General features: G+C 29.0%; 2 protein-coding genes across 2 annotated transcripts; one reads left to right on the plus strand and one right to left on the minus strand.

Annotated features, from left to right (window-relative positions):
• The first annotated feature begins 3424 nt into the window (after positions 1–3424).
• Positions 3425–7795, plus strand: LOC112702963 (alkaline/neutral invertase A, mitochondrial). Its single transcript, XM_025754224.3, has 6 exons — positions 3425–4672; positions 5277–5442; positions 5530–5741; positions 6482–6975; positions 7116–7164; positions 7277–7795. Exons 1-6 carry the CDS (start codon positions 3872–3874, stop codon positions 7601–7603), a joined length of 2049 nt encoding a protein of 682 aa, XP_025610009.1. The 5' UTR covers positions 3425–3871; the 3' UTR covers positions 7604–7795.
• A 411-nt stretch (positions 7796–8206) lies between these two features.
• LOC112702972 (gibberellin 2-beta-dioxygenase 2) lies at positions 8207–13213 on the minus strand. Its single transcript, XM_025754235.2, has 3 exons — positions 12755–13213; positions 9398–9770; positions 8207–8603 (listed from the first exon to the last, which is right to left on the minus strand). Exons 1-3 carry the CDS (start codon positions 13123–13125, stop codon positions 8352–8354), a joined length of 996 nt encoding a protein of 331 aa, XP_025610020.1. The 5' UTR covers positions 13126–13213; the 3' UTR covers positions 8207–8351.
• Positions 13214–15643: the final 2430 nt, after the last annotated feature.

Below are 15643 nucleotides of genomic sequence, written 5' to 3' on the forward strand. Positions count from 1 at the left end.
TTTTCTATTATTTGAAACTGCTTATCTTTCTTATTATTTGAAATATTCTATTTTTAAGAGTTTGATTTAATTTAAATTATTAATATTTTTTATTATTTTCAAAATTTATATTTTTATATTTACAAATACACATATCTCGTTTACAGTAAGGAGATATATGAAAATTAAAAAAATACACATATCTCGATACGGATAAAATTATCTCGTTTACAGTATAAACAAGATAAGAGATGCTGATGTATTTTTCTAATAATTTTTAAAATTATTTATTTCAGAAAATAAACATTTATTTAATTTATTAAAATAAAAAATTCTCACATATTATTTGATTTATTGTTAATAAATATGTGTATCACTAATCAAATTAGAATTAAGTCCATAGATGAAAAAAATTTTGAAAAAAAATATTTTTTAATATTAACCAAAATATTTTTCATAGAATTTAAAAAAGAAAAAGATCTGGAGACTAACTTACTTTCACTCTTAAAATTATTACTATTAAAAACGAAAGAATGTATAATTTAAGTAATAGGTAATTACTATTTATTTATCGTAGTTAACAAATTTAATTTGTTTTTATAATTATATGTCCTAAATATATTACTAATTATTTTTATATTTTTAATATTTTACAAGTTTTAATTTATAAATTGAATTGATAATTTACTATAATTAAAGGTATCCCATTTTTTTGAAGAAAATATTTAACTTTGAACAAAAGACTAAATTAGAACGATATAAAATGTTTTAGACAAAAATAAAATATTTTTTCAATTGTAATTAAATGAATCAAAAACATTAAGGACATTAAGGACATTAAGGACAAAAGTATATTTTACCCTATTATTAAATATTTAAAAATAAATAACAATTTACAATTAAAAAAATATTATTTTGGTCCATAATATTTGAACTAAGTTCTAAAACATTTTATATCGTTCTAATTTAGTCTTTTGTTCAAAATTAAATATTTTCTTCTAAAAAATGGGATACTTTTAATAATAGTAAAATATCAATTCAATTTATAAATTAAAACATGTAAAATATTAAAAATATAAAAATAATTAGTAATATATTTAGGACATATAATTATAAAAACAAATAAAATTTGTTAACTACGGTAAATAAATAGTAATTACCTATTACTTAAATTATACATTCTTTCGTTTTTAATAGTAATAATTTTAAGAGTGAAAGTAAGTTAGTCTCCAAATTTTTTTAAATTCTATGAAAAATATTTTGGTTAATATTAAAAAAAAATTTTAAAATTTTTTTCATCTAATGAACTTAATTTTAATTTGATTAGTGATATACATATTTATTAACAATAAATTAAATAATATGTGAAAATTTTTTATTTTAATAAATTAAATAAATATTTTATTTTCTGAAATAAATAATTTTAAAAATTATTAGGAAAATACATTAGCATCTCTTATCTTGTTTATACTGTAAACGAGATAATTTTATCCGTATCGAGATATGTGTATTTTTTCAATTTTCATATATCTCCTTACTGTAAATGAGATATGTGTATTTGTAAATATAAAAATATAATTTTTGAAAATAATAAAAAATATTAATAATTTAAATTAAATCAAACTCTTAAAAATAGAATATTTCAAATAATAAGAAAGATAAGCAGTTTCAAATAATAGAAAAGATGAGCAGTTTCAAAATAATAGAAGAAATAGACGATTTTAACTAACTAATTAATGAATTTGGTCTAGTAGTTAGCTCACTAGTTTGCTTAAGCAAGTGTTGGAGATTCGAATCCCGCCTTGTTATTATTTGAATTGATTTAGTGTAAATTTTAATAAAAAACGCCGGTGGATGGAAGTAGTACGGTTAAGATCGTCCACCTTCCATATTAATTGAAATGTTCTATTTTTAAGAGTTTGGTCTAATTTAAATTATTAATATTTTTATTATTTTTATAAAATATATTTTTATATTTATAAATACATATATATCGTCTACATGGTAATAATTTTTTAAATTATTTATTTTAATAAATAAAATATTTATTTAATTTATTAAAATAAAAAAATCTAATAAGTTGTCTTTATGACACAAATATAATGTCACACACTTTTTTTTTTGAGTCCAATGAATCAACAATTGTATACTCTAATTAATTATTTCCCATTCAAGAGTCATCAACATAAACTACTAATACATTGACACTTATCCTTCTAAAAACAAGTTCCTTTTTACACCATAAAATTCACCTAATTTGAATTCTATTTTATACCGCAATTCATATATCAATAACAAATTCTTAAATAAAACTCAAATCACCAAAAAAATATTTCCTAAAGATCGAAATAAATTCTGACCAAGTAAAATAAAAGCTAAATAAATAAAGGCAGGTTTTGCACGTGAGAAACGGAGTTGAAACTTGAAATATCACGATATTTGACGCAGTGATAAGACAATTTTCACCTTAGGAACCGAAGGGAACATAGGTCCAATAAGAAGAGACCACGTATATACTTTACGCGGCGTACACCGTAGAAAATGGTTGTTTTGTTTTGTGATATTCTGTGTGTTTCTGTGGCACTTGTGTGCACTTTTTAGCTTTTTTGGTTAAATAAATAGAAAAAAATTGTAATGGCTTCAAGGGTGGGGTTCACAACCGAGTGTCTGATCCATTCAAATATCTGTATTAGACGGTTTTACCCTCAGTCACCCACCAATATGGCTTCCTTTACCTTCTTTGAGTTGTTTCCTTAGTCAAATAAAAAAAAGAAGGAATCAACAGTCGGTCAAAGATAACGTAATTTAATTGGGTTGCTATGGTTGTGGTTAATTAAACTCTGTTATAATAAAAATACAAAATCTGGATTTTGTTTATATTTCAAATTATCTTAAAAATAAATATATGCCAGAGACCAAAGATATTAGAAAGCATACGTGTAGCGTCGAGATTTAACTAGTATAGGTGCCCCAACACACACTGCACAAGGCACAGCACAACGTGTTCTATTGCAGAGAAAGATACGTACAACTTTATTAGAATCAACTTGTCTAAGTTCATTGCAAGGTTCACTAGCTCAGAATGAATTCCCCACAAGGAAAGGATGCCTCAACAAAAATCGTTTTCAGATTTTAGCGATATTAGGCGAACGTTTTAGACAAAAATATAAAGTTGTCCGCACAAATTTTTTTATTTACTTACGAGTTCAAATTCACAAATATAAATTTTTACTTAAAAGACAATTTCCTTTTTAGTATTTTATTTTTACATTAAGTTTAAAAAACATCATTTAAACATATTTCTATTTAAGATTTTTGTCTAAAATATAATTAAGATTGAAAAAATTTTGGTATTTTATTATATTTACTTATTTAGGCACTAAAGGGTATAAGCGTAAAATCAGGGTAACATCCCAAATAAGAAACAATTTGCACGTGGCGGGACGATCACGTAATTACACATTTTTGCAGGAGTTTTCCGGCTGCTGCCCTCGTCTCTCTCTTCTTTGAACTTTCCCTTCTCATCACAGAGCTTATAAAATGGAATCTTGAGCTTCATTTCTCTTTTCTCTGAATCTCATAAACCATTCCGCTCTATAAATCATTCCATTCAAATTCAAATCAACAGATCTTATCATCATTCTCCTCCTCGAACTGTAAGTAAACCTCAATTCTTGTATATTTTTCCATTCTCAGCTTCTTTCTCGTCAACTTAGATCAGAATTAGAATCTCCCATTTATAGATTTATTATTACTTTTTCTCTATTTATCTATATAAATTCATACCATACTTTAGATATTAGCTTATAGTCGTAAATATATATAAAGCCTTAATTCTTAGTTGTCCTATATTGTTTCAATTTCTGGGGTGTGGCTATTTGATCATACACCAATGACTACTGGTAGCTATATTGGAATCTCTACCATGAAACCTTGTTGTAGAATCCTAGGTAGCTACAAAAGCTCATCGCTTTTTGGATTTTCTCCAACCAAGTTTAAGGATTCATCATCAATCATGGGAATCATGACTAAATCATGTCATCCCAAATCATGTCATCGTCATAGATACCATACCTGTAATAGTGATACTCAGATTGTAGGGTACATAAGTGTGATCAATCCGAATCGGAGAGATTTTAGCGTCTCCGATCCGAATTGGGGTCTTTCTAGGAGTTTTAGCACTAGATTCTGTGTCAATATTGGTAGTATTAGGCCTAGGGTTCTCTCAATGATACCGAATGTAGCTTCGGATTTTAGAAACCAGTCTACGTCGGTTGATTCTCATTCTAATGACACAAGCTTTGAGAAGATTTACATTCAAAGTGGCTTGAATACGAAGCCCTTGGTGATACAAAAAATTGAGACTGATCAGAGTGAATTGGAAGAAGTCACTGAAGAAACAAGTGATGGATCAAATATAAATATACATAGTTTCAAGGATTTGAGTGACAATAAGGTTAAGAAGGAGTTGTCTGAGATTGAAAAGGAAGCTTGGAAGTTGCTTCATGGTGCTGTTGTCACTTACTGTGGGAATCCGGTTGGGACTGTTGCAGCTAATGATCCTGCTGAAAAACAACCACTGAATTATGATCAAGTCTTTCTCCGTGATTTCGTTCCATCGGCACTTGCCTTTCTGCTCAATGGCGAAGGAGAAATTGTCAAGAATTTTCTACTTCACACATTGCAATTGCAGGTATGTTAAAAGCTTATTTAGTTTGCCGTTGCATCCTTTTTCTTTTTTCCTGCTTTTCTGCAGGCCAATTCTCCTGTAGAATGTGTACAATTTTGACCAAGATTCTGGATTTAACTCCTATTTCAAATTTAGAACTGTTAGAGAGATTTGCTTCTATCAGCGTTTGCATAGTGTATTGTCTCTTGGGTTGATGCAGCTTAGCCTTTTCGGCACGCAATAACCAGCAGATGTTTGAATCTATGAGTTTATATAATATTTGGAAAAATCAATGGAGATTTAGGGATAGATTATTTCTTGTGCGTGGAATATGGAGGAAATTAATTATGCATTTTGTGTGGATTATACCATATCCTACTATAGAATTCTTTGTTGAAAATTTCTAAATTTCTTTCAATCAATGAACAAATACCATTATGTCATTATAAGGCCTCTCTAGATAAGATATGTCTAATGGGCTGTTAAGGCATCTCTAGAAAGTTTTGCTTATATCATGCCAAACTATACAGCTAATAGATAAATGGGAGCAAGGTGTGTAACCTTAAGTTAATGAAGCTGGTATTGTTCGTTTAGTATGTTAAATTCAAATCATTTTTGCATTTTTCAGAGTTGGGAGAAGACTGTCGACTGCTACAGCCCAGGGCAAGGGTTGATGCCAGCAAGCTTCAAAGTTAGAACTGTGCCTCTTGATGGAAGCAATGAAGCATTTGAGGAAATTCTGGATCCTGATTTTGGCGAATCAGCTATTGGCCGTGTTGCACCTGTTGATTCAGGTAATTTCTTCATTTTTACTTGTCATAGTTTTTCTTTACTTCACTTTTTGGTATGTCAATCCATTAGATTGAATACTTTGTTGACAGGATTATGGTGGATTATATTGTTGAGAGCTTATGGGAAGCTAACGGGTGATTATGCATTGCAAGAAAGAGTGGATGTACAGACAGGGATAAGATTGATCCTTAAGTTATGTCTAACTGATGGATTTGATATGTTTCCTTCGCTGTTAGTTACTGATGGTTCCTGCATGATTGATAGAAGAATGGGAATTCATGGTCACCCTCTAGAGATCCAGGTAAGCTGATAACTCATTGCACAAAATATATTAAGGATGGAGGAATTATCAATCATTATGCTCTTTAATGTCCTCTTTCTAAAGGGAATTCTATCATAGTAGTCATTTTACATTCCTGCTCAGTATTTAGAACTGCATTTATTCTTTCAGTTATATACTTGGATTCCTTGAGCAAGTAGTGCCACTGTCACTCACGGAACTCCATTCTTTGACATAGAATAAAATCTGATTGGGAACTCCAATGTGTAATATTTTTGTTAACATGTTTTTGGAAAAATGACTGACATCATTTTCTATTGTAAAAGATTAAACAATTTATTATTTTGAAGCTTAAGTATGCATCACCAAAGAGTTATTATAATTGGTTTTATTTAGTTTTGAATTGGTTGTGGTTGATTCTGGCATGGTTTGCCTCTATCTTTAAAGTTCTGTCTATTCATTTGCAATCACTCTGTCTTCTGTTGGATTGTTCTATAAACCATAAGTTCATTTAGGAATTGTTGATTATCCTTAACTTTTGGATCAACAACAACAACACAGCCTAATATTTATATCATATATTCAAAATTGAATTTTAGTAGTTTTCTAACTGCAATAACATGGACAACTGATAATGCCATTAAATGCTGCTGTCTGTAAGAAACTTAGAATGTTAACCAATAGTGGGTCTTATCTGTCTGAATATAAATCCCTTGGCTTATGCATTTTTCATTGTCTGATTTTGCATCACAAATTTGCAGGCATTATTTTATTCAGCTTTGCGCTGCGCTCGTGAGATCTTGATAGTCAATGATTCTACCAAGAATCTAGTGGCAGCCGTTAATAATCGCCTGAGTGCACTCTCCTTCCACATGCGAGAATATTACTGGGTAGATATGAAGAAGATTAACGAAATTTATCGCTACAAGACAGAGGAGTATTCTACCGATGCTGTCAACAAGTTTAACATCTATCCAGAGCAAATTCCTGCATGGTTAGTTGACTGGATATCCGACGAAGGAGGATACTTCATTGGCAACTTGCAGCCTGCTCATATGGACTTTAGGTTTTTCACTCTCGGAAACCTGTGGACTATTGTTTCGTCTCTAGGAACATCGAAACAGAACCAAGGCATTTTGAATTTAATAGAGGCTAAATGGGATGATCTTGTTGGCCAGATGCCTCTTAAGATATGTTATCCAGCACTGGAAGGCGAGGAATGGCGCATCATCACCGGTAGTGACCCCAAGAACACGTAAGCCTCTTGAATTTCCTATTTTTCTTTTTTCAACCAGGTTCTTGTTTCTTAAATTTTCTAATAGTATCTGTTCACTGCATGAACCCCTTGCTCCTGTTTGAAACATAGACTAACAGTTTCTATTAAAATTCTTGCAGCCCATGGTCGTATCACAATGGTGGATCTTGGCCAACACTTCTCTGGCAGGTGTGTTTGATGCACGCTCTATTTACATTGATTCCTTCTTGAAATCTTAGAAACAAATTGAATTTCTGTGCTTGTTTGTTTTATTGAGCTAATTTGTTTCTTTAAAATTCAGTTCACATTGGCATGTATCAAGATGGGAAGGCCTGATTTGGCCCAGAAGGCTGTTGATTTAGCCGAGAAGAGGATTTCGGTGGACAGATGGCCGGAGTATTATGATACTCGAAACGGAAAGTTCATTGGCAAACAATCTCGGCTGATGCAAACGTGGACCATCGCCGGTTTCCTGACCTCAAAGATGCTCCTAGAGAATCCAGAGAAGGCATCCTTCTTGTTCTGGGAGGAGGATTTTGAACTCCTTCAGAACTGTGTCTGTATGCTGAACAAATCTGGTAGAAGGAAGTGTTCCCGCTTTGCCTCAAGATCTCAGATTCTTGTTTAATGAGGAAAATAAACTCCTCCTTTAATTTGTATGTTGTTCTGTAACAACGGCTAACTGTATTACCTAATTATGTTGTATCATTAGGGTTAACTGACTAACTCCATGTAGCACTATTGAGACTTGAACTGCATGTGACTATGTACTTCTTTTCCTGTTAGCCTATATTTTAATTTAAATTCTTTTAAAAATTTCTATCCACGTGTAAATTTCGCATGTAGATGTTTTTATGTAAAATTAATAGTTAAAAATTATTAAATAATAAATTTGATATGTTCGACTGAATTATTTTTTAATAATTTTCAACTATTAATCTTATATGTATATAAATAATAATTAATTTAATAATTTAATTTGGTCATTATTAGTATTTTTAATGGTATAAAATTATGTCTAATAGCGTAGAATTATTTACTTTTTTTTTTTGCTTAAATGTTGATCAAATTTTAATAAAAGGATTGATTTCTTATTTTTTTATTTTTATGTATACGTAATATTTTTGTAAATCAAACTTGAAAGGGAAAATCTTATGTAATTTGTTTCTCACATACTTTGATTCATTGCTATAAGGCAGAGCGCGAGAAAGAGATGATGGTAAAGAAAACATGCCCTGAAAGATACTTTGATTGCCTGGTTAAAGAAAAAAGAGAGGCTTTACAATTTGGAATAGGAAGAACGAAAGTGCAGAGATATTAAGAAGAGGAAAAGAAGCAGTAATAATTAACATGAACTAAAAGTCAAAAGTCAAAAGTCAAAAGTCTTTGCGATTTCTGAAGAGGTCAATGCGAGTGTCTCCAAGCCTGAGAGAGTAAGTGGCTTTCTTGTAGTCGGCCCAAGTGAAAGGTCGGAAGAGAGAGGGGGTCTGTGGTGTAACCAAAACTGGTGGAGCAACGATACGTGCAGTTAGTGGTGGAGCCCCAAAATATGCCATTGACATTCTTGATTTCTGTGAGTTGGTCATTGCCCTGTGTCTCACACTTGCAAATCTTCCATTTGTCATAACCTTGTTTCACAACACAAAAGACCCCGAATTATTCATTCATCAACTTACACTTCTTACCTTTTTCTGTTCAAACTCATGCCACCACTTCTTCAACCCTTGTGTCTCCCCCACCCCTTATATCTCTCTTTCTCATTTTATATCTCCTATGTTTCTTCTATTATGGCATCTGCCACAGATGGTCCTATTTTCACATTCACTTTGTGGGATAAAATTATAGAAAAGTTTTTAAATGTATTCGAAATACCAATATTTTAGTAATTTTAACTATTAATTTTAATTAATATATATTTTATATATTTTTATAATTGAGATCAACACTTAAAATTATTCAAATACTGGTATAATTAAAAAATTTTCCAAAATTATATACACCAACAAGATTCATATTTTTATTTAAGAGTGGAAAAATGTAAATGAGCCAATATAAACATGCATGCAAGAATTACCATAGGTTAACTTTAAATAAAAAATTAATAAATAATATAAAATATACATTAAAAATAACTTAAAATATCAGTATACATAATATTTTGTATTAATAAAAAAAATGCAGTGAGAGAATAAAATATGACAAGTTGATGTGGTAGGCAAGTAGCAATAAGTTGAGGGGGGCAGTGTTAGAAGATTTTGTACATGTTTGATGTCCTAGCTTAGCTACACACTAAACACTAGTATAGTATAGGCAAAGAAGAGGCCCCCCAAAAAGGCATCACCCATGCTCACTAAAAATGTGAAGAAGTGGGGTTGGAGAAAATAATTGAAGATAAACACACAATAAACATAACATAACATACCTCAAGTACATCACCCACATTAACAAAGAAAGCAGAGGGGTCAGGGATGACTGGGACCCAGAGACCATCTTGGAGGGAGATCTGGAGGCCAGGAACATCGTTGGATCTGAGGATGGTCAAGATCTGAGGGTCAGAATGCTCTCCAAATCCAACAACCTTATTGGAGGAGTTGTCCCAATCGGTGGTGCAGTGATGAATGGGGGGAATAGGAAGAGGAGGGTAGTGATTGAGTCTCAGAAGTGAGTCACTTTCAGAGTCTTTGATGAGTTTGCTGAAGAGCGAAGTGTCCGGGACCCCCAGTCCCTCTGCAATTAGCTCCAATATCTCACATGCTACCTCCCTCACTTCTTCTGTGTATGCACTCACTATACACCTGTCATGTACAATCACACTCTCTCTCAAACACTATTCTCTTTTGAGTTTCCAAATCAAACAAATACAATTACTTTTTTTCATTTCTTTATCTCTTAAAATCATCCATTAAAATCATCCATTAAATTAATAACTATAAAAACCGCTATATGACAGTTTAATCAAACACATTAAATTATTTAATAATTCTCGATTATTAACTTCATAAAAAAATTACTATAAATGAATTTTCAATTTTTATATATTAAAATATAAATTAAACAATAACTAACCTTAATAGTTAATTTTAATATTCAAACAATATTTTTTTTAAAGTATTCGTATTTCTTAAATTTCTAGAGCCAATGATTTCGTTATTTGATATCAAAATTTTTGTAGCAAAATTGTTTAGGATTTTATCAGTCCATTTTTTTCAATTTGTATACAAAGAAATCATTAATATATAACTATTTATATAATTTTACCTAACAATTTATATGTTAAGAAATCTCCTTGTTTTTTAAAAAGATATAAAAATAGTGTTTCACAGAAAGGTAAATTAGAATAGTGCAATACAAAAATATAAACAGCAATAATTTGTTAGGTTGAAATTTGTTAATTTTACTACTGTTAGCTCGTGTTCTTTTTATCCCTATAAAAAAAAAAGTTTTTTTGCCTCAACAAATTTCTTGTTCTCATGGAGTATGTATTCATCAATTAAAACCATTTTAGGACATGAATGTCCATAATTCTTTGATATTAAAATTTTGAATTTGATGTGATAAAGATAAAGTGTCTGAATCCTTTTACAGGTGTTGACATTTATAACAGAATAATACACAAAGTTCAGTGATCCCAGAACTAGAGCTGGCTCTGGCTCTGGCAGTGCCACTACTCAATCTGGGGTTCTGACTCACTTCACTGACTAGTCACTGCCTTTGCCTGTGTATATCTGTATGCTCTAATACTATTCCACTTCTTGCTTTGCAATTTTTGGTAACAAATTTTCATTTAATTTCATTAAATAATTACCACCGTTACTAGGACATCTTTTTGTTCTGGGAAAATGTAGCCTCTCCTGCCTACTAAACCATAAACACATTAATTTAGTTTTGAGCTTTTGGTTTGATTTGATTGGACATTCTGATATGTCAATCTGACACCACAGCTTTTTTTCAGATGGTACTTTCTTCTCTCATTTTCCCTTTTTCATTTTTTTAACAAAAAATCCAAATTAATATTAAAATATAAGATAAAAAATAATTCACTCTAATTAAATTAACTAAATAAATATAAGTTTGGACAATCACACAAAATTACAAATACAAGAGTCATGTCTAAAAAATAGAAGACTTGTAACTATTAAAAACTATAATTCTGAAATTAATATTACTACTATCTATATTTTGTCTTTAAATCAAAGACTATCTAATAATAATAAATGAATGAATTAACTCCACTATAGGTCTGACTTATGAGAGCATTGACATGACTAGAACTTTGAACATTGAAGAGAAGAGGTAAAGTGCATGTGTATCTGAATTCTGACATCCTATTATCCCACCTCCTAGGACTACATTTTAAACCATTCAATGCAAGTCCCATGTGCTACATTCGTCAAATGCTTTAGAATGTCACATGCATTCCCAACACTAGTGCTCCTTCCATTTCTATACTTATGCTAAAATAAAATAAATGGTAAAATAAAAAACCTCAGTACTCCTTTTACATTATTAAACAACTTGCATATTAATAAACAATAAACATTCACAATAGGACAATTTTAACCTTGAATTTTGACTTACTATAACATTGTTTATAGTGGTTGAAGCTAAGTTTGACAAGTCATACATCAAAATAAAAAAATAAAAAAAATTGAGGTGAAGAAGATAAGATTTGAGTCTCCCACTACCTGTCGTACAAGATCGTCCTAACACCATTCTTTTACTATTTTCTACCAAAAGAAAACATATATACCAAGTTGTATGGTAACAAATAATAAAAATAAACAAAATAGACATAATTATATTTTTAAAATATAATTATCTATAAATTTCTTGATATTAATTTTAAATTTAATTTTTGTTAATTAAAAAATTCAGCATATGACAATAAAAAAAACCTATACAAATTTCAGAGACTACTAATAAAAATAGATTTCATATATGAAATAAGATTATACTCCCTAATAATTTTTCCTCTTTTATTTAGTTTTTGAGTCCAACTAACTGTGAGAAATTCTAGCAAGACAATATGAATAAGGACTAATGAAGATTTTACTTAAGGGCATTAAACTGACGAGATGGACCCATGGAATTATATATGTCATTGTTTGAGAGAGCAGTTGCTGCCGTGGTTGTATCACTTACCAAAAACAATAAAAATAAAAATCCAACCTGAAGTGTCACTATCTCTCCCCTCTTTGTTGGTCAGATACAACTCATAATGAAAAGGTAGATATAGCTCAAAATAATTAATATAATCAAAATATTAATATATTACTTATTATTATTATTATTATTATTCATTGAACTAACATATTGTCACCCGGGTATATATGCTGGCAATAACTTACTAGCTAGTAGCTAGCATGGTCCATAACATATAAAAGAAAGAAATATCGTATTCCTATGTATCTATGCATTACCTCGTCAAAACCCTTATACCGCAGTTCTTTATCATTGTATATATGTCATTAATTATGCATAATAATAAAATAATTTATTTAACAAGCAAAATACAATCCTGATAATTAGTTTTAAGATTTTTTATGTTTTATGCTATTTTTAGACGTTGGACAAGTCCTTAGTTTAGTTAATGATAAATAAAATCTAAAAGTAATGAAAGTGGATAACAGTAATATAAAAATATTATGCGTATATTAAAATCAGTCACTATATATTTGTATTTGTCTATAAATATATATTTTAAACGGATAATTAATTTGTCGGCTGATTTTTTATGTACACATAAAATGACGAATACTAGTAATAGTAACGTATGTACCTGAAGTTAGAAGGGACATTGGAAATGTGATGAAGAATGGAGGAGGAGTTAGAGGTAGCATTGAGAAGAAGGTACTCGACCTCACCCATGTCACCATTGAAGCCAATGTTCTTGCATCCATAGACAGGTGCAGCCATTTTCTTCTGGCTCATTGGTTTGCCAAAGAAACCAAAGGCGGCTTCTTCTATTGTGGCTATGGTTTCTTGATTGACACCATGGTTGATGACCTTGAAGAAACCAAAGTCTTCACATGCTTTCACGATGAGCTTTGACACCACCGACCTATCTCCCTTAAGGTCCACCACCGGAAGCTCAATGGTGGTGGATAGGATCCTATCACTCGTTATTGGGTTTGGAGAAGCCAGCACCATTTTTTGTTCTCAAGGAAATAAAGGTGTTTGAAAACTCAGAAAATGAGGTTTTTGGGAGAGAGAGAGAGACTAATGGAAAGAGATAGGAAATTGTAAGTTACAATAATGGGGTATTTATACAGCAAGAATTGAATAGGAAAGAATCCAATTTTTTTCTGTCAATATTTTTTGTAATTTTTTCATTTTTTATAATAATTTAAAGAATAATATTATATAAACAGTAAATATTATTATTTTTTATCAGTATTTGATAAGTAATAATTTATACTTATATTTATGAATATTTTGTACACAAAAAATATATAATTTATACATATATTTATTAAAATTTTGTATAAATAAATTAATATAATTTGTTCTAATATTTTTCAGAATTTATATATATAAATTATTAAATTTTATTTATTGAAGATAATTTATTATTTATACTAATTAAATAATAACCAACAATACTAAAAATGATTGGTTGAAGAGTTTCTCTAATTTAAAATCTAATCAATTTTTACTTGTTTATTATTTTATTGACTAATTTTTAATTGTATAAAAATATTTTTTAAAAAATCTAAAAATAAATTTTAGATGATTAATTTTTTATTTTTTATAAAGAGCAATGCTAGGGGCAAGCAATTTTTGTGATTGTTAGCCATCAAATAGCCATAAATAATGATTTGATGGTGTGAGATTGGTATAAGATTTCATCCAATAGCTTACATTTCTCTGCTGGTTACATGCTGGCCAAAATTCACTAAAATTGCTGGCCCCTAGACTTTTCCTTTTATAAAAATAACATATTTATTTAATTAATTATTATGTTAATTATTGTATTAGTTTTAAAATTATTGGCTATATAAAAAATTTTATATTAAATAATTTTTTTGAAAAATCAAATTTTGCATTTTTATAAATAAAGTTAAATGTAAAGATAATAATATTAATAGCACCGAATTCACTTTCCATAAAAAGCATAGAGGGTGTATCAGGAAAAGTGGTTTTTATTCTCGTGAAGTACAAGTAGCAAATTCTCAATAGAAAGTTGACTTTCTTGGCTCCGTTGTTGACTCAAAGTTGCTTCTTCAATTTAATTGGCATTTTTCTGTGTCTCTTTTGACACAAACCTTCCTTTATGTCTGTCTTTGATTCCGCATTAACGCTTCCTTCCTTTTTCTTGCATGCTTTAATTTGCTTTCACACATGAAGCAAGGTTTCGCATTTTCTTTTGCCAAAATAATAAGGATTTATATGTAAAGGTTATTATATTAGTGAAAATTAGTAATTTTTATTTTAACAAATATATAATAAATTATATGAAATTGAAATTTTTATTTTAAACAAAATAATTGACAATCTTAACATATATTCTAAAAATAAATATTGGCTAAATTGAAATAATAATTATTACCGAAGTAGCAATTTAATTATTTAAACATATTTTAATAAATTAATATTTAGTATTTGTTTGGCAGGTAAAATTATGATTATCTCCCATAGTTGTAGACTTGTATAACATAAATTTGTAGGATCGGAAGATGAAATTGCAATGAATAAATCTTCTTACTTTAAGTTAGAGTATTTATGGTGGTAAAATGTATCTACAAGATATTTTAACAATCAAATTAGTAATAGTCTAAGGGATTTAAAGATTAAGGACAAAAAATATATCTTGTATATATGTTAAGGTTTTTATTTATAGTATATAAAAGAAACATTTAAAAAAATCATATTAAATTGTGCTAAGTCTAGATTATATATTTTTTATGAACTAACATCCTATCAAGAGCATTTTCGGTCTGGCTATTACTTTATATCAATAAAAAAAAATTGGACCCTTATAACATTAAAAGGTAATATTTAGTAAGAAAAAAGTATGCGAAATTCTACATACATGTACCAAACAATCAAATTCAATTGTAAGATATATAATAATTTATATGGTAAGGTATTATTATGGTTTTTAATGTTTGGATTAAATAATTGATAAAATATTGTTCTGTCTTTAAATCTAACATGAATAGTTAATAAGGTGAAGGACGTAAACATTAATAATATTATTAATTAAGTTATACTTTTTTATTTTTGTGTGTTAGAAATATATAACTAAAATTTTTTGTAACACTTCTTTTAATTTTTTTTTTTTTGTACAAAACTCTAAATCCTAACAATTATTTATCGACTCTTTAAAATCAAAGAAACAATTTTTATATCAGTGATAAAATTGAAATTTATTAGCTATTCAATATATGCTAATTGTTTGTGTCAAATTTTAAAGTAAAATAATATTGAATTTATTTGAATTTTTGTTTGGACTAAAATAAAATTTTTAAAAGATTAATGAATAAATTAAAATTCAGTCTAAATTAAAAACTAAAATAATATCTTATCATAATTTATGTTTTTTGATAAATATAATAACAACGGTGTGAATATTTAATTAGACAAGGAAAGTAGAATGAAAGTGCAAATATCAAAGTTAATTAATTAAAAGAAATAATGAAAAAGTGAATTAATTGTAGGAGTAGAA

The sequence above is a fragment of the Arachis hypogaea genome, chromosome 1 (assembly GCF_003086295.3).
Source record: "Arachis hypogaea cultivar Tifrunner chromosome 1, arahy.Tifrunner.gnm2.J5K5, whole genome shotgun sequence".
NCBI classification, from domain to species: Eukaryota; Viridiplantae; Streptophyta; class Magnoliopsida; order Fabales; family Fabaceae; genus Arachis; species Arachis hypogaea.